Genomic DNA, 24277 nt, shown 5'->3' on the forward strand with positions numbered 1-24277 from the left:
CCTTGTCTCCTTCTCTCTCAGGGGAAGGTGCTCCCTCCAGGTAAGGAGGAGCGCAGAGAGGTGGCAGCAGGAGCTGTGAGCACGCAGGCAACAGAGCGACCAGAGATGACAGGTTCTCTACAGAGGAGCGCAGGAGAAGTGACTGCCAGCGAGGAGAAGGAAGGACAGTCGGGAGAGCAGCTCCCCAACTCCTCCAACTCCTCTTCGTCCTCAGTGACTGTCACATCCTCCTCTTCCTCTTCGGATGTCAAGCCAGAATCGGAAGCCCAGTCAGCAGCGACTGAAGCCAGGGGCTCCAGTACGGTGGCTGCCCCAGAGAAAGAGCCGCAAGCAGATGAACTTGACGGCTCCACCGGGGGATCTGAGGCCGGAGCCAGGCTGGTGCAGGCCGAGGTTCACGCTTCACTGGAAAATGGAGAAAAAGAGCCTCCAGAATCCTCTCCATCCTCTGATGAGAGGGAAGCAGACTCTGAGAGGAGGGGCGAGGGCGAAGAGGAGGAGGAGGAGAACGATGAGGATGGTTCCAGGAAGGAGGATTACTCAGAGGGAGACCTGGTGGATATCAGTGCGTACAGCGGGCTTGGGGAGGAGGACTCTGGGGGCAGCCAGCTAGATGATGAGGAGGATGAGGAAGATGAGGAGGCGTACCAGCCGGAGACCAGCTGCACTGAGATACCAGGCCTCCCTGAGGAAGAAGAGCCCGCACCACCCAGCAGGAAGATTAGATTCAGCACTGGGCCGATTAAGGTGAGTGGAATTTTGTCGGATGTCATTACTTTTCAACACTTGGTCAGAGCCTCAAAGGGTAACTGTGTTTTCTTCCTTGATCATATTATCATGTTGTTCCAAAGTTGTATAATTGCCTAGAGTTGGTTCGTGTTCTCACGGCAGCATTTACAAGAGGACCAGATCAAATGCCTTGTGTGAGAAAGCTGCTCTTGATTGGTCAGAATTTCCATGTGGGAAAAATCCAGGAAGTAAAGCAAACGTTGAAGAAGAGTACACTTGCAAGATAAATGTGACACTTTCTAATGTCACAATGGAGGGACAACTACGCAGGTTGATTTTAGCGCTGCTCATCGTGGACTATATTGCTGTCATTGTTCATTTTAGTCAAAGCATACAGTTTGAAAATGAGGCAAACGCGGCTCCAACTAGAAAACAATGTTTTGATGCATTGGATGTGCTGAATGTGCATATTAAGGCAGTACAGGAGGAGGTGCACATTAATAATCCTCCAGGACTGTAACATGCTCATGTTTAACCCAAACAATGTGTCATGTGACTGCAGTTGCTTCACATCCAGGTCAGAACACCTTCTCACCACAAACCAACCGCACCAGAGTTCCTTTGGAACCGGACTGAGACCACCTCTTCAAGAAGGTCTCAGTCCGGTTGTTTTGGTGCACACCTGAGTGTGATTGCTGTGTTCACACCTGCCCAAACGAACCGCACTGAGGAGGGGAACTTGAGTTTGATTAATCCAAACAAAACAGGGCAGGTGTGAAAGCACCCTAAGCGACTAATGGGAAGGACAGTTTTTGTAATTGGTGCAGAACCATCAGACAGGCTCTTGAGCATTTGGCACTGTCACCGTTCACCATTCGTTTTTGCCACTGACATGCTCAAATAATTTCAAGTGTCTGACAACACAATGGAGAGGATCCCTACAAAGATAGACCTGTTTGTTAAAGGGTAAGATCCTTAGAAACAGCCCTGAAATCACCATCACCAAACCCACCAGACTCCATTTAAATAAACAGTAATTTCAGGGTGCATAGATCCAGCATATTTTCACATCTGACTGGTCTTATTAAGGGTTTATGTCAACCAAACAAGAGTTGGTGATTGTTGGAACAATTGAAAAATGAGCCAAGGTGGCTTGTGTGAGTTTTGATTTGTTTCTGACAGTGTTGAATGAAGTGTGTTTTACAGTTATAAATTACTGTTTATGTAAATGCAGTCTGGTGGGTTTGGTGATGGCCATTTCCAGTCTGTTTCCGGTTAAACAAAAAGCATCTTACCCTTTAACAAAAAGGTCCGTCTCTGTCAGGATCCTTTCAGTAATGTTGGCAACACTTACAGGAATAATTTGAGCCTGTCAGTGGCAAAAACACTTGTAGTGGATGTAAATTGCAGTGTTTGTGGTTACATCCCAGCCTGTTCCAGCATGGCCGGCTGCAGCTTGGACCATTTTCAAATGTTGTTGTCTCTATTAGTCACTTAAGCCCAGCTCAGACCAAAGATTTACGATGAGACGACTTCAAACGGGCAACTACCTGCAATGCGCTGTTCTGCAACGTTCTGCAAAAACCTGCTGGCTCATGCCAAAGCAACTAGAAGAGACGGTCACCTGTATGCATTTGTGGCTAACTATAATTTGTAGCTTCTTAAAGTCTGAATGAGGATAGTGATAGTGAGATACTGGCTACAGTGTGGAAACAAAACCAGCATCAGATGGACTGTATTCATAATCAATACGCCACAATAATATAAGTAAGCAGCGAGCAGCAGCAGCGGACAGAGAGCTCGGCAGGGACGGAGCACCATTTGTAGCTTTGGAAGTTTCCCAGCTGATGTCAGCGCTGTCAGCAGGTACGAAGAGGAACTCCTTGAGGCACTTCCTCTCTGGCTTCAGTGTTACACACCACAATATGAAAGTGTCAGACGAAACTCAAACAGCGACTGTGACACTGTTTGTAAAGCCTTAAGATAGTTAATGATGTAAGTGAACTGACACCCTCTGGGGAGCTTGTAAGCTTCTTGAATTTTAATTAGTATTAGGTCATTAGGTTTTCATGCCTGCAGCCTGGTTGGAGGCATTATGATTTATATTTTGGGGGTTGTATGCATCTGCATGAACATTGTCCCAGTCTCGTGAATGCAGTATCTCTGGAAGAGGATGTCGTCAAATTTCGCAAGCCTCCACTTGGACTCAAGAATCAACTGATAATACTTTAGTGGTCAAAGGTCACTGTGACCTCACACAACATGTTTTTGGCCATAGCTCCAGAATTTGTACGCTAATTATTATATAGTTTCACACAAATAGAATAAAGTATAAATAAAATAGGAAGAATAATAAAATAATATGAAATACATAAAATGATAATATAATAATACAATAAATAATAAAAATTATTATAAAATGATAAAGAGGAGCAGAAGGGTACAGGGAATCCGTCAATGATTATGGGTGGAGCTGGGGTGTGTTGTGACTTGGTGAGGGTGGATTTGGAGCTGATGAGCAGGGCCTCGGTTTTATTGTCGTTTAGCTTCAGGAAGTTCCTGCTCATCCAGCTCTGAATGTCTTCAAGACAGGTGGTGAGGGAGGTGGGAGGGATGACAGTGGTGGGTTTGGAGGAGATGCAGACCTGTGTGTCGTCGGCGTAGCAGTGAAAATGGACCCCATGGTGACGGAGGATTGTGCCCAGGGGACGGAGGTAGATGATGAAGAGAAGTGGACCCAAGACTGACCCCTGAGGGACATCCAGTGAAACACCCTGTGCTGCCGACTTGAAGATGTGTGTAAAGCGTCCATGTTTCAGCAGCAACATCCATATTTGAAGCATTGTCATGACAACATGTCAGTGTGGACGGACATGGATGTAAACTCTAACTGCAACTTGACTGTTTCAGGACAGCATACAGCAATAACAATAGATCAAATGACCGTCTAATGAGAGAGGAGACTGCTGACTAACCACTGAAAATTATCCACCAACCCTACATTTCCCCTCTTTGAAGCATTTTAGCCTTTATCAGCTGGTTGTTTTGGTCGTACAGCTGTGTTGGTTCACTCTCGCGCCTCTCATCAGTCAGTCAGCAGCAGGCAGCTGTTTTCAGCACAAAAGCTCTGATGCGCCCGCTTTGCACTTCCTGCCAGGCACCAAAATAGAGACTAGCTTGTGAGCGTAGTGGAGCATTTGGCTTGATGTGTAGTTTGCTAACAGCCTGTTTATAAGTATGTGGTGTTTACAGCTTGTTTGATCAGTTTGTGCAGGTTTGATGACGACAACAGATTATTAACGATACTGGTTTGATTAATACTTGGAGCTCTGGAGAGCTGGTGTCTGGTGCTTAGATTATAAAATGGGAGAAGAAAGAAGCTGAGCATGTTAAGTGACAGTCCTCATAAAGATGTGTGTGTGTGTGTGTGTGTGTGTGTGTGTGTGTGTGTGTGTGTTTGCGTGCTCTGCTATCTACAGGGATGTGGAAACTAAATGAGAAGAGATAAAGAGAAATGACTGAAAAGACTCAGTGACTTCCTCCTTCATTAACATCACACACACACACACACACACACACACACACACACATATACACACACGGTTGCTGGGGGGATTTGGCTCTTTGATTTCGCCACAGTATTTCCTGCTGACTCTAGCTCAAAGTGTATATGTGTGTGTGTGTGAATGTAGATCTTGATATAACAGAAGCTCTTTTCTCTACTGGAGTGCCCCCCCCCCACTGCGGCAGTCAGCTGGTTGAGCTCTATGCATTGTGAAACATGTTTCAAGCCGTCACGTTAACATCATACTTCCTCAGTGACAGACGACTGAACAGCATACCATAAAGTATATCATGACAGTATACCATATACTGTGTCACTGAAGAGAACAGATATATCTTGGTGTTGAAACACAGGCTGTGTGGTGAGAATATGATGTTGTTAGACAGGACAAAGACGACATAATCGACACTGACGGTGCTCACTGAGGATCACTTTTCCTGTTCAGTCATGTCCACTCACGCAGACCATAGAGGATAATAAAGAGACATGTTTTATTCCAGGCCAGGCGTCAGGTCAAAAGTGAATTCTTTACATTTTCTTGGACCTTAAAACCTTAAACCACTGACCTCTTGAGCCACAGCTGCAGCTAAAAACAGAGATGTGGCCTGAGGCAGCGTTGTTTACTACCAAGGTAACTGCTGCAGTTAGCTGCCCAGTGAATCATGTGAGACCAGCGTCTGCTGCTGATGCGAAACCACCTGATCAGTTTCAGATGAACTTTTAATTCAGTATCATAAAACTCACAGAAAGCATCATATGAAATCATATGTCGTGAAACATTCATCTCATATACAGAACACACACCCGACAGAAAGATGTTTGTAGGCAGGATGAAACCTCTAAAACTTGCTTATTTCAGCTTTAACAAAAGATGAACAATATATTTATTGAGATAACTTGCTGGTTGCTGCTTGACATTTCAGTCACAACAGTTCAGCTGTTTGCTGCTGTGAAACTACCTCTGCAGAGGCTCACTTCCTTTAACTCCCTCAGCTCTTCGTCTATCTCTGTCTCTCATCTCTGTAAATGTTACTGTCGACTGTGAACTGTGTGGCAATAAGGTTCATTATAAAGCTGTGTTAACATTACCTAATCACAGTCAACAAGAGGACTACAGTAAGATCCAGGGTATGAAATAGGATTTGAGCATGTGATATGTAGCCGACTTAATGCTAACCCAGATTACATTTATTTAGTCTTGGTTAGCATCAGTTCTTGCATTCTTGCACTAGTAAAAAAAAAAACAACAACAAAAAAAAACAAGTAGCACAAGTTAAAAGCTCAATTTCACCTATCACATGTAACGTTAGCACTACAAAAGAGCAACAGTGGCATATAAAAGTAATGTTAGCATATAAAAAAGTAACGTCAGCATGGAATACAGTAACAATAGCATAAAAAATTTATTTAAGCATAAAAAAGGTAAAAACATGTAAGTAAAAAAAGTAATATTTGCATTATATAGAGTAACAATGGATTTAAAAACTAATTTTAGCATTAAAAAAGTAACGTTAGCATTGAAAAAAGTAATAATGGCATTAAAAGAGTAACATTAGCATAAAAAAGATTAATAGTGGCATAAAAAAGTAACGTTAGTATTAAAAAAAGTAACAGTGGGATATAAAAGTAATGTTAGTATAAAAAAGTAACATTAGCATATTAGCATTAGAAGAGTAATGTTAGCATTAAAAAAAGGAATGTTAGCATTTAAAAAAGTAATGGCATGAAAAGAATCACCATTAACAGTGGCATAAAAGTAATGTTAGCATTAAAAAAGTAACGTTAACATTGAAAAAAGTAATAATGGCATTAAAAGAGTAATATTAGCGTAAAAAAAGATTAATAGTGGCATAAAAAGTAACGTTAGTATTAAAAAAAGAGTAACAGTGGGATGTAAAAGTAATATTAGCATAAAAAAGTAACATTAGCATTAGAAGAGTAATGTTAGCATTAAAAAAAGGAATGTTAGCATTTAAAAAAGTAATGGCATGAAAAGAATCACCATTAACAGTGGTATAAAAAAGTAATGTTAGCGTTAAAAAAGTAACAATGGCGTAAAAAAAATTGACGTTAGTGTAAAAAAAAAAAAGTAAAAACTTGGCAGTTAAAAAAGTGATGTTAGCATTAAAAAAGAGGAACAATGGCATAAAAAAGTAATGTTAGCATTTAAAAAAGTAACGTTTGCGCTGAAAAAAATAACAATGGCATAAAAAAGTAATAGTAGCATTACAAAAATGGGGAACAGTGACATAAAAAATAATGTTAGCATTAAAAAAGTAACAATGGCATAAAAAAATAGTCAGCATCAAAAAAAAGTCAAAACATGGCATAAAAAGTCAGCGTTTGCATTAAATAGAGTAACAATGTCGCTAAAAAAGTTATGTTATCATTAAAAAAGAGTAACAATGACATAAAGTAATGTTAGCATTTTAAAAAAGTAATAAAGTCATAAAAAGTTATGTTAGCATAGCTGAGAGCACTGAAGCACTTCATTCTGGATATTCAACGAATGCCATCATAACTAACTTGTTAATAAAAACACATATAGAACAAAACAGAAAGTCAAACAAGTGCCGAATTTTTACTCTTTAAAGTAAAGAAAAGAACACGGAAGACATTATATCATAAGTCAGTAAGTAACAATACCATGACAGACTTTTTATTATCATGTTTTTCAGAATAAAAGCAACAGCAGTGGCAAAAAGAACGCCACTAGTAATAATTATAGTGTAAGTATATTTATGTGGGTCAGAGAGGCACCTCAGCCATGAACCACTGCAGCCTCTGTGGGCGTCAGAAAGCTTCCTGTCTCATTCCACAACTGGACACTTACTGTAAGCTCGTCAGTATGGCAGCAATATGACATAAACGGACCTGGACTGGAGTTGCTTTAAGTATTTATTGTGGTATTTTCTCAGAGACAGTGTGAAGAGTCATTTTGAAAAGTGATATTTAAAAGGAGGATGGGTTACATCCTGTCAGCATCCATACAGGAGTCAACATGTGATGTGCATGGAGCCCTGTGAGAGACAGCAACATGACTGGAACTGGTCTTGCATGTTCACAGAGGTGTTCTGCTGCAGGGAACAGAGCCAGTGAACTGAAAGTCACTGCCCGGGCATGTTGGCTGTTGTTACTCGATTTCAAAACTGGTTGGTAATTGCTGCTCTGACATCATGAGGCACTTAAAGTAAAAGTCAGGCAGGAGAGCTCCAACCTCCTTTGGTTCCACACTAGTCTCCGACCTCCTGCTTCTGCAGCACGTCACTTTGAAGGACGTCCTCCACCTTTGATCTTCTAACAGGAATACCGTGTGACCAACTCTGTTTAGGAGCTTATTTTAAAGCTTCACACCGGCACATGACCACAACACAATGATAAAGGGTAACAGGTGATCAATCATTGCCTGCAGAAAACCTGCTGAAGTAGCTCGGCTGTCCTGCTTCACACTTTTACTGGATTTTTACACGCTCAGTTGTGCACAACGCTGCCTCTGTACGTCTGCAAAAAAGCAGTTGGAATGTAGCTGGGTGTGTTTGTTTTCCTTGAAAACACGTGTACACACACACACACACACACACACATGCAAAGCTAGAGGAAGCCGATTGATAAGAATCACAAAGTTAAGCTTTGTTCTGAAGAATTGACACTTGGTGTGTGTGTGTTGATGTGACCCGAACAGATAAGGAAGTTGTCCTTTTTGCAGAGTTTAGGGATCCACCTGATTGAAATAATAAATGTAACGTGGAGAAGAGGAGGAGGGGTGTGATTATTGTGGATGTGTTGGGGCAGGAAGGTTTGGAGGGGTGTTGGCTTCTCTTCACCTCCGGCATGAACAGCTCCATGAGGTGTCAGAAAATAGTGACAGATGCCCAGAACAGTTTTCCAGAGCCTGAGGCGATGTCATTAAGTAACTTACGTCCAAACAAAAGTTCACAACCCCAAAGTTGATTATCATAGTATGACAGACAAAAGCAGCAGCTACACATCCTGGGAAGATGTAAGTTGTGGTGCGGTGGTGCAGTGGTTAGTATTGTCGCCTCACAGCAAGAGGGTTCCTTCAGGTGGGGGAGCCCCTCTGTGTGGAGTCTGCATGTTCTCTGTCCAACTTGGCTCTGTCCAAAGGTTAACGATGTCCACCTATCAGCAGTTCAAGAGCAAAGAACCACATTACTGGCCGTATTTAAACGATCTATGGCTCATTGTCTAAAGCTGTGGTTCTCAGACTTTTTGTGCCCAAGGCACAGCAAAGGGCAATCTGAAATCTCAAGGCACACCTGTATTTATATCTGTGCACAACAGCTTCTATAACAGGTGTTATCACTCTTATCACGACATGAGACAATAAAAATAAGATAAAACAGGCAGCTTTCATTATGCTGTCCACTGACAGTTCTGTCCTCTTCTCAGTCAGTGGTAGGTCATTGTCACTTGTGATTTTTTGTAATTTGCTCTGTACAATAAAGTGATCCATCGTCCCACTCACGGCTTTCTCCTTTTAAATGTTATCATCTCTCACACTGGCTGCCAATCAGGGCTTTAATGTGTCACACACTTACAATGCCCACGCGCCAACAGTGACAAATATGTCCCCTGGGCAGGTTTTTTAAAATTAAATTAAATTACATTTTCTGGCTGGAGTTTGCCTCTTTATAAGAAAATGGCTGTGCACAAAATACTAATACAGTCAATTAAAAAATCATTCATAACTTCTTGTATAGGACCAGTTGAATATTGCAATAATAATGCGTGGTTATCATAAAATCCCACAGCACACTTGGATTGGCATCACGGCACACCATTTGAGAACCACTGGTCTTCAGTACATGGAACAGGTGCATTTAGGGCGTGTCTAACTCCACCTCTGCTGGTTAAACGGCACATTATCTGGGCGTAAAATGAGGCCCAAGGGGCAAATGGGTTGTATTTAGGCTCTTAATCTTAATTACCTGTATTTTTTTTTTTTTTTTTTTGGATTGTTGTACGGCGACCATGAGTGCCATGAAAGGCGCCTTATAAATAAAGTATTAAAGTATTATTAATCAATCATAGGTGCATTCTGGGCATGGCATGAATTCAATCAGAGTATCATCTTCCATTCCCTTTAAAAGCCAGGTGTGACTGTACCTAGGGAACTTCTATTTACATGGCAGACTTGTGCATTTTTTTGCTGAGAGTACTGCAGTAAGAGCAGTAATGTCTCTGCAGCAGATATGGTAGGACATTTAAGCAGCACAACCAAGAACTGCAGTTAACTGCTGCTTCTCGTGCGCCAACGTGTACAGCGTCTTTTTTAATGTAAAGTCAGACATCAGCTCTGCTCCGCTCTCTGCTATGTTCAGATTTTACAGAATATCATTTATATTCTCCTCAACGTATTGAGCTTAAGCTTGAGAGAGCTAACAGAGCTAAGTTTTAAGGTTCTGAAAAAATCAATGAAGTTACACTGCTTCTCGTGCGCAAATGTTCACAGCGTCTTTCTTAATGTGGAGTCAGACAGCAGCTCTGCTCCGCTCTCTGCTATGTTCAGATTTCACAGAATGTCATTGATATTTTCCTTCATAATGAATTATTTCACCCATCTGCAACCTATTCACATGTCCTTGTGTGTAACAAGCAGGACATCTTCATAATGCGCTCTTTAAATGGCATGAAAATACTGCACCATTCTGACTTTTTAGCAGGTTTTTGTTGGTCAATGACACAGTTGCTTATTTCTGCATCAGTATAGCAATACGCTAACAATGTGCCTGACCACACCTCGTTTTAAGAGCTCCATGCCCATGGGTGCAAGTACATTTGTTACTTATACAATGTGAGCACCGACTGTCTTTCCTCCTCACTATTTATTACGTATGTATTTCAGAACTACAGCAGTGCAACACATGCATTTTCTTGTGGTGTAATACTGTGGCTGTTTCATGCCAGTAGAGCCTGAGAGACTACGAGAGTCTTTCGTAGCGTCCTTGCCCAATCTTGATCCAGTTACCTGCCTTACATCCAGCTGACTGTAGTGACTCAAGCTAATTCACTACTCAGCCAATGGGATTAACAGTGAGTCTGCTTCTGTTTTTAGCTTCAGAGACTTTACTTCCTATAGTTTTATGTTCTTATAAGTTTTTAAGTAATCGTTAAGTGTGAGATGGTGGCAGTTAGTTGCTGCTATTGTTCATAGCCATGCTGCATGGATTATTCTGTCAATTCAGAGTTAAATTATCGGATCTTGTGTGATAGTAGATGCTAACATCTTCTCAGTCAGTAGACAAGTTGCAGTGCCCAGGTGTCCTGATAACGTGTGATGTGATTGGTTGTCATTTAACATAGCCCTCAATCAAGACAGAACCTGAAACAACAAACTAAGAACCAAGAGAGCAGAGAGACGGCACAGCCCTGTGTTGAAGGCTCATCCTGCCTCTGTGGCTCTGCTTTTATCCAGTGTAGTAGGAGGTGGCTTGTGATGGATCAGATTATGCGGAGGTTGTGGAGTTTATTGTGCCCTGTATTTGTATCCAGTCCACCCAGGCATCTTAGGTAAAGTCAGGATACAGAGCTCTGACACTGAGCTACCTGTGCTGATATAAAACTGCTCATGATGGAAGCAAAAATGTCCAACATTTGCTGCTTCAAGCTTTTTAAATGTCTTAGTTTTATGTGTTTATTTTAATCTGTATTCTTGTTTGTTAAGAGCTGAGTATCTCCGGCTCTGTCACGGCGGTTGTGAGTTCAGGGACTGTTTCTGTCAGCTTGTTCCGATTTGTTCCAGATCATCACATGAGCAGAGCCACACAGCCAGACTAAAAGCAAATTATTGTTGTAGGGGAAGATTAAAATCTTTATTTGAGTGTAAATTCAATACCTTCTGGTTCAGTTGATTAAAAGATGTGACCTTTGGTGCTGATGAGTTGCTTCAGCATTTAACAGTAAACAGTTAAACTAAAAATATGAAGTTCTTTTGGATTCCCTTCTGTGTCTCTCTCTCTGTTTATCAGACCACAAATAAGATAAGATAGCTGTTAGCGACCCCATGGTCCCTCCGCCTCGCTCCCCGCCGCTGTGGACTGGGTTTCTTGGAGGAGAGTGGGCAGCAGATCTTTGACTGGTGGCAGTAGCGGCTTTAATTCAGCTAGCACAAACCCCCCAGTGCCAGGTGTGACAGTGGGTTGGTGGCAGCAGCAGCGCCTGGTCTAACCTGTGTAAGAGCAGCAACAGAAAGTTTGCTGATCAGGTGGGGGCTGTCCGGTCCCCTGGAGCTCGGGTTTGTGCTGACTGGATACCGATTGCTGCCACCGCTGACTGGGGGACTCTTTTTGATTAGTCCGCCTTCCTTTTTTCGGTTGCTTTGCAATGTAGGACGTTGTTGTCAGTGCCGCAATAGCAACTTTCTCTGCAGGATTCCCTGCCATTGAATCAAGCTTTCACGAAAGGGACGTGCACGCGGGGCCGGCCCAATAAAAGTCAATAGCTTGGATTAAAAACTAAGAAATAATGTTCAAAAATAAAACACTGATGCCGTCTGGACTTGAAGGAGCCCTAGGACTCCATACAAGGCTACACAGGTTCTTGTAAAAATCAGGGGTGAGCAGAGTTTTAAAAAACACAACCAAGGCTGCGATTAAAATATTTAGTACATAAAACAACCAATAAAACGTAAAATATTTTAAAATGTCTCTAAAACCAGATCACTAAAACTTCCTCCCCCAGAGTCATTTACTGTCCTTTGTCATGTGAAACCGTCGTCCTTCGGTGACAGCGACTGTGCCGTCGTCAGCGGCCCTGTTCTTCTTCCCATGCGTCAGGCTATTGGCTGCCCTCTTGCCTCCGTGCCCCTTCGCACGGCGCTCCGCTCGGCGGTCTTCCTCTGTGGTAACCGCTGCTACCAAACAGATCCTGCTGTTGCGCTTCAGGTCCTGGTGGTTTGCCTCTGGAAAGTTGCCTCCCACCTTGATGTAGAATATTATACATATGTCCCAGAGGATGACTCGTAATGACTTTGATGATCCTCTGACTTACCATTTAGTGCCATCACAAATATCGTCATATACCATATACTACGTTGAAATTTCAGGAACATATAAAGCGTATAAAAAAGTAGACACTACACAAGCGTAATATAAATATTAATGGTGAATATTATATTTTGTTGGTCCACCTGTTGGCTGTTGTGTCTTAGTGTGTCCTTGTGTTGGTATTTCTGCGGCAAAGTGGAGAGTGTGTGTGTAGAGGGAACGCTCTGAAGCTTCATGCACACACACACACATTAACATGACTTTAAAGTTACTCAACAGGAAGGAAATGTGACTACAGGAAGCAGTTTAACAATCACGCCCTCTGACCCTCTTTGTGTCAGTGTGTGTGTGTGTGTGTGTGTGTGTACTGCAGTCATCTACATTCAGGGGAATGTAAATAAAACTGTAACCAGCACCTCCTACACATAAAGGCCTTTGGCACTGTCTCTCTGTATGTATCTCACACACACACACACACACATTAGCATATCTGCCAGACGGGGACAGAGAGAGAGAGCAGGTCAGTGCCAGTGCCAAACTCAAGCTGGGCAAGCCTGTGGTTGCCACGGAAACGGGGCACGTGATCGTGGAGATGGTCACCGGGGAGACAGATGCTGCTGACCTTTAAGCGAGGGGGGGGAGGGGCGTGATAGAGCGTGGAAGGGAAGATGGGAATAATGGGATGGAGATGGGAAGAGCGGGAGCTTATTATTCACACGTTCTGAGAGAGAGGGAAGTGTTTCAGATTTATATAAAACGATATCTGTGTTTCCTGGTTTCTCTCTGAGCGTGGTGGGATGTGAGTCAGCACTGGTGCAGACCGGCTGCTTAAGATCTAATTGTCCGATAGTGCTCTCTCACAGCTGCAGCGGCTCCAATCAGATTGAGACTTGTAGCCTCTGAGTGTTCCTGTGGTCCACATTCACAGTGTTGGTGCTGAAGCACTCACAGAGCTGCAGCTCGCTCCTTCTCTTGTGTACTAATAACATGCAATGTAGAACTGTGACATCGTCATAAGGATGAATGAAGGACATGCTGAGAATTCACGCTGCATCATCAGGCACCTACATATTTGTTCGCAAAGTAAAAAAGTGTAGAGGTGCGATTAAATGTCGACAAGACTTACAGTCCTCTTACAGTTATGGTCCTGCATTTAAAATCATACTCAGGTATAAAAGTACAAAGGTTTTTGCATCTAAATGTACTTAGAGTGCAAAAAGTAAAACATTCAGCACACCCAGGTTCCCTACACAACGCATCCGGCCCTGATGCCAGTCCCTGCAGGTGATGGGCCCACAGGGTGGCAGCTCGGGCTGAGCTCAACCAGGCCCCATGTTCCAGGTGAGCTCCCCGACCAGGTCTGGCTCCAGAGTGGGGCCCCGTGGTCCTTTAACCAGGCTAGGTACTCTCTGTCCGAATGTGCCATTTCGTTGTAGTCTTCTTGAACCGCTCTTAGTCTGGCCTCTTCCCTTTTGCTATTAGCCTGGACAACACAGCTCCCAGGATCACAGGGACACACAAACCCTCACCACGTTAAGGTGGCGATTCTTGGAGGGGAGTTAGTTAGTGAAGGGAGAGCTGAGCCAGAAGGCAACGCATTTGAATTAGTGGTCTATGTACGTCCCAACCCTCACCTATGGTCATGAGCTCTGGTCTGAGCTTAGTGATAGGGGGAGGAGCTAGGACATCCTCCTACCACTAGGACATCCAGGCATATTCCACTGGTAGGAGGTAATAGAGCAGACCCAGGACACACTGGAGGGATTACATATCTCGTCTGGCCTGGGAACACCTTGGGGGCCTCCAGGAGGAGCTGGAAAGTGTTGCTGGGGAGAGGGACGTCTGGGGTGCTTTGCTCAGCCTGCTGCCTCCGAGATCGGGTTGAAAACACTTTTAGGTGACCAAAATGTTACAATTAACTTTAATGAACTGAAAACACACTGAAATAGCGACAACTATACTCTGAGAATTTGATAACCATCTGTCAATCAAAGTGACCGTACCTTTAATTATGCCTAATTTTAAGCCTTGATAACATTTAAACAGGTGAGTTACATAAAAATTAACCCCTGGATATGAATCATGAATGTTGAAATCAGTTTTAAAACTTAAAACTGGTTCAGAGCCTCAAGTCCGGCAGTTTGGCTGTAACCATCTTGGTCTTTTGGAGCCAGAAGTGACTGTATTTGGGTGACAGGCTGGCTGTGGAGAGGCAAGGGGTAGATCTGACTGAGAAATCGAGGACACCTTCAGCAGACAGCCTGTCACTCGAAGAGGCCCTGCCCTTAATTATGGGTAACTTTAAGCCTTAATATAATTTAAACAGGGGAGTCATGAGTGTTGAAATTAGCTTTAGAGACCAAAACAGTTTTTGCACCAGGCTGTAAACGTGTTTATTTCTGCTGTACAGTTGGCACTTCCACTTTTGCTTGGATGTGAGTGGAGGAGGCAAGGAGGAGACACAAGGACAGAGGAGTTGAGGCAACAGCCATTTAACACAATGACACATCTGTGCTTTGGAGCTGTCATTTTAAAGCGACAGCAATTAAATGTGCCGTGTGGCACAGCTGCGTTATCTATCCTTGTTAGAGCCTAACGCTGTCAGCATTCAGCGTGACAGTGTTCATAACAACTTACACGTTAAGTTTTAATTCACTTAACAATATGGCAGCTGTGTGTCACGCCTCATTTATATGTCATAGGATTCACCTGTGTGTCCTCGCTCATAGCTCCTCCAGCAAGTCTCCTCTCTGTCCTTGAGATGCATTTTAGGAAGTGAGACGTCCATCGAAAAGGGCGATCGACTTTGTAATATGAGGCGAGGTATTGTCTTTGATTTGGATATCGGAAAATCAAATGTCTTGTTGTCTTTTCCTGGTTTTAAAGGCGCATTACAGTCAAGTGAGCTGTTCTTTTATTTGTGATGATATTATATTTTCTCCACATTGCCCAGCCTGACCGTTAAGATGATGGCTGAAATTGATTTCTGGGTCAGAGGCAGGAGGACGAAGTAAAGAGGGAACAAGGAGACGAATTGTCACAGCATAGAGAACTGACAAAACCCCACTATCAGGCCTTCTGACCTTTGACCTTTGCCCTGTTTGCAGGTCTTCACCACATACTCTAACGAAGACTACGACCGACGTAATGACGATGTCGACCCCATGGCGGCTTCGGCCGAGTACGAGCTGGAGAAACGAGTGGAGAAGCTGGACCTGTTTCCTGTGGAGCTGGAGAAAGGTACGCACACACCTTTACAATCATTGAGAGTCACTCAGTCAAGCCTCTTATGTAACTACACACACACAAACAGACACACACACGCACGCAACTGAAAGGGTGCTGCTGGTCGACGTTCACTGTCTGCTAACATCTCCATGATCCCCTTATGGGATTACACTTAGCGCGGATTAGCCTAATTAGCAGCTAGTAATTCTGAAGGTAATGGATTGGAACCAGCGACCATCCGTGACGGCTGCTCTCAGAACAGCATAATAATACTGCCATATGTTTCATTTTTACAGCACTGAATAAGGATTAGTATGTTAAACGGTTTGACTGTCACCTCATGCGTCACATCATGTTAATGTAGCGTAACGGCTGTTTTAAAGAATTTATATAAAATCTGACGATGATTACAACAAAAATAAAACTATGGACGTGTGTAATAAATGCCAGCAATCATATCTATAAAGATACAAGTCAGAAAGGTACTGATACTGTGTTGGTGTGTGTGTGTCTGCAGACAGTGACGGCCTGGGTATCAGTATCATAGGAATGGGTGCAGGAGCTGATATGGGTCTGGAGAAACTGGGGATCTTTGTGAAGACGGTCACCGAGGGAGGAGCTGCGCAGAGAGACGGCAGGTACGTTTGCGCATGTGTTATTTCTATAGTCAGTGTACTACTTTCAGTAGATGGCGGTTGGTGGGCTCTCTGTTAGCATAAAACACACGGGACTAGCACCCCAGAAGCTCAGCAACACATTGCTGTGGACGGGGGTTGACACCAAAACATATTTTAGCCACTTAGAAATATCTAAATCAGTCTAAGTGGACACTATATTGAGAATATTTCCACCGCTTTTCCCCGCCATCAGACACTCCTTTTCTTTGGCCATCTTTTGGCTGTCTTCTGATGTCATATGAGCACACCTGGAGATTTTCAGTGACGTATCCAGGCTTATTTTCTTCCCTTTGCCCTCTTCTGATGACTTCAGTGAAGACGTGGCATGGTTGTTGGTGCCAGACGGGCTGGTCTGAGTATTTACTGGGATTTTCAGCACAACCATCTCTAGGGTTTACAGAGGATGGTCCCAAACAGAGAAAATATCCAGTGAGCCAAAATGCCTTGTTGATGCCAGAGGTCAGAGGAGAATGGCCAGACTGGTTCAAGATGATAGAAAGGCAACAGGAAGTCAAATAAGCACTGGTTCCAACCAAGGTGTGCAGAAGAGCATCTCTGAAGCAACAACACCTTGTCCAACCTTGAAGCAGATGGGCTACAGCAGCAGGAGACCACACCAGGTGCCACTCCTGTCAGCTAACAACAGGAAACTGAGGCTACAATTCACACGGGTTTTCTCACCAAAACTGGACAATAGAAGATTGGAAAAACCACATTCAGATGGAAGCATGGATCCATCCTGCCTTGTATCAACGCTTCAGGCTGCTGCTGCTGGTGGTGTAATGGTGTGGGGGAGATTTTCTTAGTACCAACTGAGCATGGTTTAAACACCACAGCCTACCTGAGTATTGTTGCTGAGCGTGTCCATCCCTTTATGACCACAGTGTACCCATCTTCTGATGGCTACTTCCAGCAGGATAACGCACCATGTCACAAAGCTCACATCATCTCAAACATGACAATGAGTTCACTGTACTCCAATGGCCTCCACAGTCACCAGATCTCAGTCCAATAGAGCACCTTTGGGATGTGCTGGAACGGGAGATTCTCATCATGGATCAACTGTGTGATGTCATCATGTCAATATGGACCAAAATCTCTGAGGAATGTTTCCAGCACCTTGTTGAATCTGTGACACCAAGAATTAAAAAGGGGGGGGACATTTTGAAGAACGAATAATGAAAATATAGCCATCAAATCCCCCTTCACAAAACACCAACTTAAACTTTTCAACAACATTTAGTCCAGTGCCAGCAGACGTCCTGACTTTAGACCTTAGTTAACTGAAATGTCCCCACAGGGAGAGTTTGTGGTCGAGCTCAGTAAACAATAATAACATCTTTATATTCTGAGCCGTCTTCGGCTGCTCCAAGCTCCATAACATCAATTTAACTTTCACAAATCTCCATTGTTAATAAATCCTCATGTGTCCGTGGCTTTATGAGCTTCTAGCCGACAAAGGATGGACAAAACCGAGGAATCTTGGATTTAGATGATTTAAATCGTAAGCTAGCAAATCGTTCCTGCTCAGTTTAATCAGCTAACTCCACATCTAGACTTTCACATTCAGACTGTGGAGGTCGGACAGAAGAGACATGTTATTGTTATTTTTTTGTGTGTGTCATAACCAATTTCAGATTAGTGTGGAAGTTATTAGTGAGACTGAATAACATCCAGACAGACGGGACGAACCACCCAAACATCTCTGCCTCCACTGTCAGTGTAGTGAGCAGTTTGTTCCACTATGCAACCATAGTGAGGATGGCAGGGTTTTGGCATTTCTTTATCTGTTCTCAATGCACCTTTAAGGGATGTTTTTCAAGTTTTGAATCCTCTTTCTAACATGGGAGTGGACAAATATGCACGCTTTATGCAAATAGATCAGGGATCCACGATGTGGATTTTTTTCAACTGATACGATAACTGATAATTTTACATTTTTGTATTTTAAATAGAGGTGTATAACCTGTAGTTTATGTGCACCTGAGGGTAAGAGAGGCCAGGTTTAAAGGCACATGTACCAACACCCTCTGTGTCAGGTGTGTAGACACTGCCCTTGTTCAGTCAATGAAAGCATTCTGGCTTCGTATTATCAGCGCTGTTTATCAGCTATCTTACTATGTAATGACAAAAACTCTGTGTGTGTGTCTGTTCCACGTTTTTCTCCTCACTGACTTGGTCAATCCATGTGAAATTTGGCACAGTGGTAGAGGGTCATGGGAGGATGCCAATGAAGCAATATTACATCAATTGGCCAAAGGGGGGCGCTATAGCAACCCATTGAAATGTCAAACTTTGAATGGGCATATCTCATGCCTCGTATGTCGTAGAGACATGAAACTTTGCACAGAGATGCCTCTCCTCATGAGGAACACATTTGCCTCAAGAACCCATAACTTCCGCTTATATAGATTTTCCGCCATTTTGAATTTTTTGAAAAACACTTCAAATGGATCTCTTCCTAGGAAGTTTGAGCGATCTGCATGAAACTGGGTGAACATAATCTAGGGAGCAATATCTAAAGTTCCCTCTTGGCAAAAGTTGGAAAACTTCCTAAAACTGAGCTTCTATAAGGATAGTCTCGCCACCAAACAATCAGAGATCTCCACTTCTGATAGTCTGGGGACACTCCTTTCTAAAGTGTGTTTAACACACCGGAGAAAACAGCCGGCAACAAAGCAACGCCTCTTGCATTTTTGAAAAGGACACGCCCTCCCGGAAATGTGCGCTCCCCCTTTTCTCGTCCGCAAGGAAACAAACACACAGAGAGCTTGAAAATGGATGCCGAGAGATTTAACTCCATTTTATCAAATGTGTGCTCAGTCCACAAGATTGTGGAAATGAAGCACTTACAGCGACTTGAGCCATTTTGTACCGCTACACGTGTTTCTAGTCGGACTATGTTTACGAGCACAAGAGTTCAGCGAGCCACCGAAGGACCGCCCTGCAGATTTACTATTGGTTCTACAACACAGGGAGTTTTTTTAAAGTCTGAAATTGTATCCGCCCATCTAAACACAAAATCAGGGAGAAAGACATCAGTCTTTAGTTAAGCAAAGCGTCTAAAGACTGACTTGTGAGTCTACTATAAGGCAATGAATATTGCGGAGGGCGTGGCTCATCACATAAAGGTGTAGAACATCTCAAGGGTTTCACCCATCACCACGCAACTTTGTAGGCATATGACCACACATAATCTGAGGGGACCCCTCCATTATTGAGCCCATCAAACAAAATGGGGGCGCTAGAGAGCTCATTTCTTATCTAGGCCTAACCGCCATATGGATTTTTACTAAACTTGGTAGATATGTAGAACAGGACGCCTCAAGGTGACTGGAGAAATTTAACTCTAATTGGCAACTGGGTGGCGCTATAACTACATCACGGAAGCTGTCAGTGTGTCATTCCGTCAGTCCCACGTTTTTCAAAACTCTGTCTGAATACATTGCTCTTCTTAATGGGTTCAGTTGACTATTTAATCTGCAGTTTCCTATGACCTGTATCCCAAACACACACCATGTGAAACTGTACGTGGGCAACTGTGCCTACAGGAAACTGAGGCTACAATTCACACGGGCTCACCAAAAATGGACAATAGAAGATTGGAAAAACGTTGCCTTGTCTGATGAGTCTGGATTTCTGCTGCCACGTTCAGATAGTAGGGTCAGAATTTGGCGCAAACTACATGACAGTTTACAGCCAATGGGTATGGACTAGTAATTGTAATTATTAGAATAATGCATATTATCGCACTGATGCATAAAAATATAAAAATATCATCAGATAATTTATTGGCCGGATGTATATCGCACATCCCCAAAATGTATGTTTATATTATTATTGCAACAATCCGAAACAATGGCAAATACCATCCAGAATATTCTCCAGAATAACCTCAAAGGTAGTGACTGCTCAAAACATTTGCTGAAAGCAGACTATTGCAAACACAAGCCCAACAAGCACACTGTGTCACTGCGCTGTCAAACTGACTGTTCTGTAGAGAAACTGACGGCTCGTGTACTCGAACGGGAGCTGCCTGAACTGCCTGCTGCAGTCATGTTGCGTTCACTATCAGAGGTCAGTGTGTGTGCTGACTTTATGTTCAGTGTCCCTAGTGCTCGGCGCATGCGTCGACGAAGTGCCTCATCTGCCTTCACAAGAGTTCATAGAGTCATATCTCTGGAACAAAAGGGAGACATTTGGTCAGAGTTGGTGACACTAATCTTCGGTGTCCACTTTGAAACTGAGCTGATTATACAGATCTTTTGTGCTGCTGGAGGGAAGGTATGTGTGTGAGCTATCCATGTTTTAGAGTATGTAGATTCTTTGCAGCAACATTTGACAGACATGGTTATAAACTGTAACTGCAGCTTGACTGGTTCACTGAGGCCGACAGCTGTAAGGTGCACACTGCACTAAATGATGCAGTAACACTGAAGGGAGAAACGAACGCTGTGTCTTGTTCGGTGAATGTTTTCCTTCGTCTCTGTTCATTTTCACACGCACAGTTTTTTCTCTCTCTGTGTAGGATCCAGGTAAATGATCTGATCGTGGAGGTTGATGGGACCAGCCTGGTCGGCGTCACTCAGAGCCTCGCTGCCTCCGTCCTCCGCAACACCAGCGGCACCGTCAGGTCTGACACACACACATGCACACATTCACACTTTGTTTGAGCTTTTTTTGCGATTTTTGTTTTCCTTGTTTTGTAGATAATTAATCTGGGACTTTTCAAGTTGTGTGTTTTTTTAGATTTGTAATATCAGATACATATTTTTCAGGGTTTTGGTTTGTAAATGCTAAAGTTCTCAGGTTTGTGACGGATGTGTTTTATGTTTTTTGAGTTGCTTTGGTGTGAATTTTTCTGATTTCATGCATCTGAATGTTTCATGTTTGTGATCTGCGTGTGTGAAATGTGACACGTTTGCTGTGTGTTTGAATTAGTCAGATTTTATGACAGTGCGTCGTCTTGAGATTGTTAACTTTTAACCAGTGGGTTTTGAATGTTTTCCAGGTTTGTGATTGGTCGGGAGAAGCCGGGGGAGCAGAGCGAAGTGGCTCAGCTGATCCAGCAGACTCTGGAGCAGGAGAGATGGCAGAGAGAGATGATGGAGCAGAGATACAAGCAGTACATGGACGATGATGAAGAGGTACATGCTCCGACTGACAAACACATACAGCAAGAATACGTGTTCATGCGTAGGTGTAGATTTGACCATCAATATTGAGAAAATGTGCATTTGAGGACTTAAATTGATGCAGGAAATGTGTTCGACATTTTCCTGGAGCTTTCCAAATCCCCCCTTTAATGTGTGTGTCCCCTAATGTCGAAACAAACCCTTCGTCCTTGCCTTTATGCAGCTTTCACACACGGCTGCAGCTTTGTCTATTTTGAACCTGACAAAATATATAAAAGTTAAACACAGACTCAAATTTGTGTGACCATAACAAGATCAGAATTTCAGAAGCACAGCGATCTGATCATTAAGTCGATGTCACCAGGTGCTGCAGTGAGCAGCTCTGACCTGACGCTGCTTCTCTGTTATTAACTCAGAACATCTTCAGCTAATGTTGCTTCGTCAGCTGCAGGAAATCAAAAGAGGGAGACTAGTGTGTGTGTGTGTGTGTGTGTGTGTGTGTGTGTGACAAAATGTCGGTCTGTGTGCCACCACGTGGCCTGTACTTTCAAACTCAGTCCAGCTTCTCCACCTTGTGGTCAGACAGGGTAACAGACGGTTCAGCTCCACAACAGTAACCAGTTCAATTGTTGTGTGTCAATAAAAACAAATTACAGGTGACCAAATGTATTCGATTATTCAAGCTGCACATTCCATGTCTCATAACACCGGGGTCAGTGGGCTGACTGTGACTAGAAAATGCATTTCCTGCAGGAAATGTCTGTGAATGCTGACAGCTGAAATGAATCACAAAGCACTGCTGAAAATCCAAAAAGTATGAAACAAACTGACCTTTTGTGAAGCCCCGCCTCTTTTTGATAGTCCATTGCAGTAAGCATGGAGCCCTCACTGTAACTAACTGCACTTCCTGAAGAAATATGATCATATGTTTGGAGAAATGAAAGAGTGATGTCAGAGAGAAGCAGACAGAGGGGTCTACAGTCTGTGTTTGAAGGATATATCCAGGATGTCAAACTGACTCAGCAGCAACAACAGGTTAAAAAGACAAAGATAGTTAGAAGCTAAAGCCGAACTATAGGCTACAGATCACAGTGTAAAAGTGAACCACCACATCACTGCTGATCGCCACACAAGACAATGAATATAAAGGGAAACTTTGCTCATATTGAACCAGCTGTGTGGCATCGCAGTGTGTGCAGATGAACCGTGTTTGGCTTCACAACATCTCCCTGCTTCCCTTCACTGGTTCCTGTACAGCAGGGTCGCTCTTTGTTTCACTGTTATAATCATTACAGAGCAAAAGCAGCATGTGTATACATTCAGTAGGCTATATCTTCAGTAGCTAGCTAGCTAACCCTACACTTTTCAGGGTCTGATTTTGGTTTTGGAACAGGGAAGAAACGTATATCTTTCTCCAACCTCTCCAGGTAACGAGTCTCATTAATACACGACGTGCCCCAGACACAACATTTAGCTCCACATCCACAACACCAGCCTGAAAATGAAGGAAATCTGAAACGATGGAGCACAGCTGTGTTGTTGTCGGACCCTGGTCTGAGCCGGCCGAATGCTACGTTGTGATTGGCTAGTCTGCATCCAGGGGCGGGACTAAGCGAAGGGTCAGTTGCCTGAAAAATCTGAAAGTTAAAATGTGAAACTGGCAGAACTGGAAGTTTAACTGCGTTATCTACAGAAGCTAAGAGCTGAAATTTATTTCTAGAAAAGCTGCAACCTAAATTAAAAATGCTGTAAAAGCTGAAAGTTGAAAATAATTAACTGAAAAGGCAGAAAGAAGGAATTCTTTGTACTTTTAAAAAGCAAATAAAGTAGAAAAAGAAGTTGAATCCATTCTTCAACGAGTGCAACATTCTGACATTTTAGTGGTTTCTAAAGCTGGCAGTATGCAGAAGTAGTAGAAGGTCAAAGTGAAGCAGTTTGAAGATTTGAGGATTTTTTTAAAATTCACTGCAACTTCTGAAATTATGGAAAAGCGTTGAATTTGATCATATTACCATCTAGTTGCTTTTATTTTGAAAATTGAGCTTTGCTTGTGCCCCTCCCTCCTGGTAAACTAATGTTACCACCTGGGGTCTTTTATTTTTGAAAATCTACCCTTGTCCAGAGCCCCCTGTAATCCCCTGTCACCACCCGGGGCTTTTATTTTGACCAAAATGTATTCACATAATTACAGTATAATAGAAAGTAAATCAGGTCGTGTGGTGTGATTAAACTTTCGACTGAAAGTCAGCAGAGACGCAGCCACTGAGGATGTCACGATCAAGATCTCTTTAATATATCTGGAAATTTAAGGGTTTATGAAGACATGTAGAGGAGTTTATATTGTATGATTACACACAAATTGCACATGTTGACTTTTTCAAGGCCGATTTATCTTTTAGATTAAATTTGACTGTTTTCTTAGGCAAAAAACTAAAAATATCAAAATAAAATTAAAGCAATGACTCACCAGAATTGCAGCTTAACAACACACCATAATGTGGTGGGGCAGAAAGAACAGTAAATATGACTGAATAAATAAATACATATATTTATTATAAATACTCAAAAAATACTACAGAGTTTGGTTGATGGCTTGACAATAGATTGTTATGATGGTAGGATTCTGCTGGAGAAATCTGGACTTGTAACCCAAGCATTTCTAAAAGTCTACGGCCCTGCTCATCACCCAGCTAACTCACCACATCACACACTTTCTGAACTTTTCCAACCCAGAGAGACAGAAAATCATTCATAAGAGTTCATGATCGAAGCTCCAGAACTTCTCGAGAATAAATCTACTCCATGAATCAGCACTGACGGCAGTGAGAGCCGAAGAGACAGCGTTAAGCAGAGGATATTAATGTAAACAGACAGCAGCGTGCGCTCAGGTTTGATGCCTCATAATAAAAGCAGTCAGAGAGTCGGCTTGGCTTTGAG

At 42.9% G+C, this 24277-nt stretch overlaps 1 protein-coding gene across 1 annotated transcript in view; it reads left to right on the top strand.

Moving 5' to 3' along the window:
• The window catches only part of LOC125879278 (neurabin-2-like), a 43731-nt gene that overhangs the window by 13677 nt on the left and 5777 nt on the right, over nt 1-24277 (top strand). Inside the window, exons 5-9 of the mRNA XM_049561042.1 lie at nt 22-747; nt 15408-15540; nt 16046-16166; nt 20734-20838; nt 21217-21352. Of these exons, the coding sequence (XP_049416999.1) occupies nt 22-747; nt 15408-15540; nt 16046-16166; nt 20734-20838; nt 21217-21352 (1221 nt within the window). The remainder of the gene's footprint in view (nt 1-21; nt 748-15407; nt 15541-16045; nt 16167-20733; nt 20839-21216; nt 21353-24277) is intronic.

The sequence above is a fragment of the Epinephelus fuscoguttatus genome, linkage group LG19 (assembly GCF_011397635.1).
Source record: "Epinephelus fuscoguttatus linkage group LG19, E.fuscoguttatus.final_Chr_v1".
Lineage (NCBI taxonomy): Eukaryota > Metazoa > Chordata > Actinopteri > Perciformes > Serranidae > Epinephelus > Epinephelus fuscoguttatus.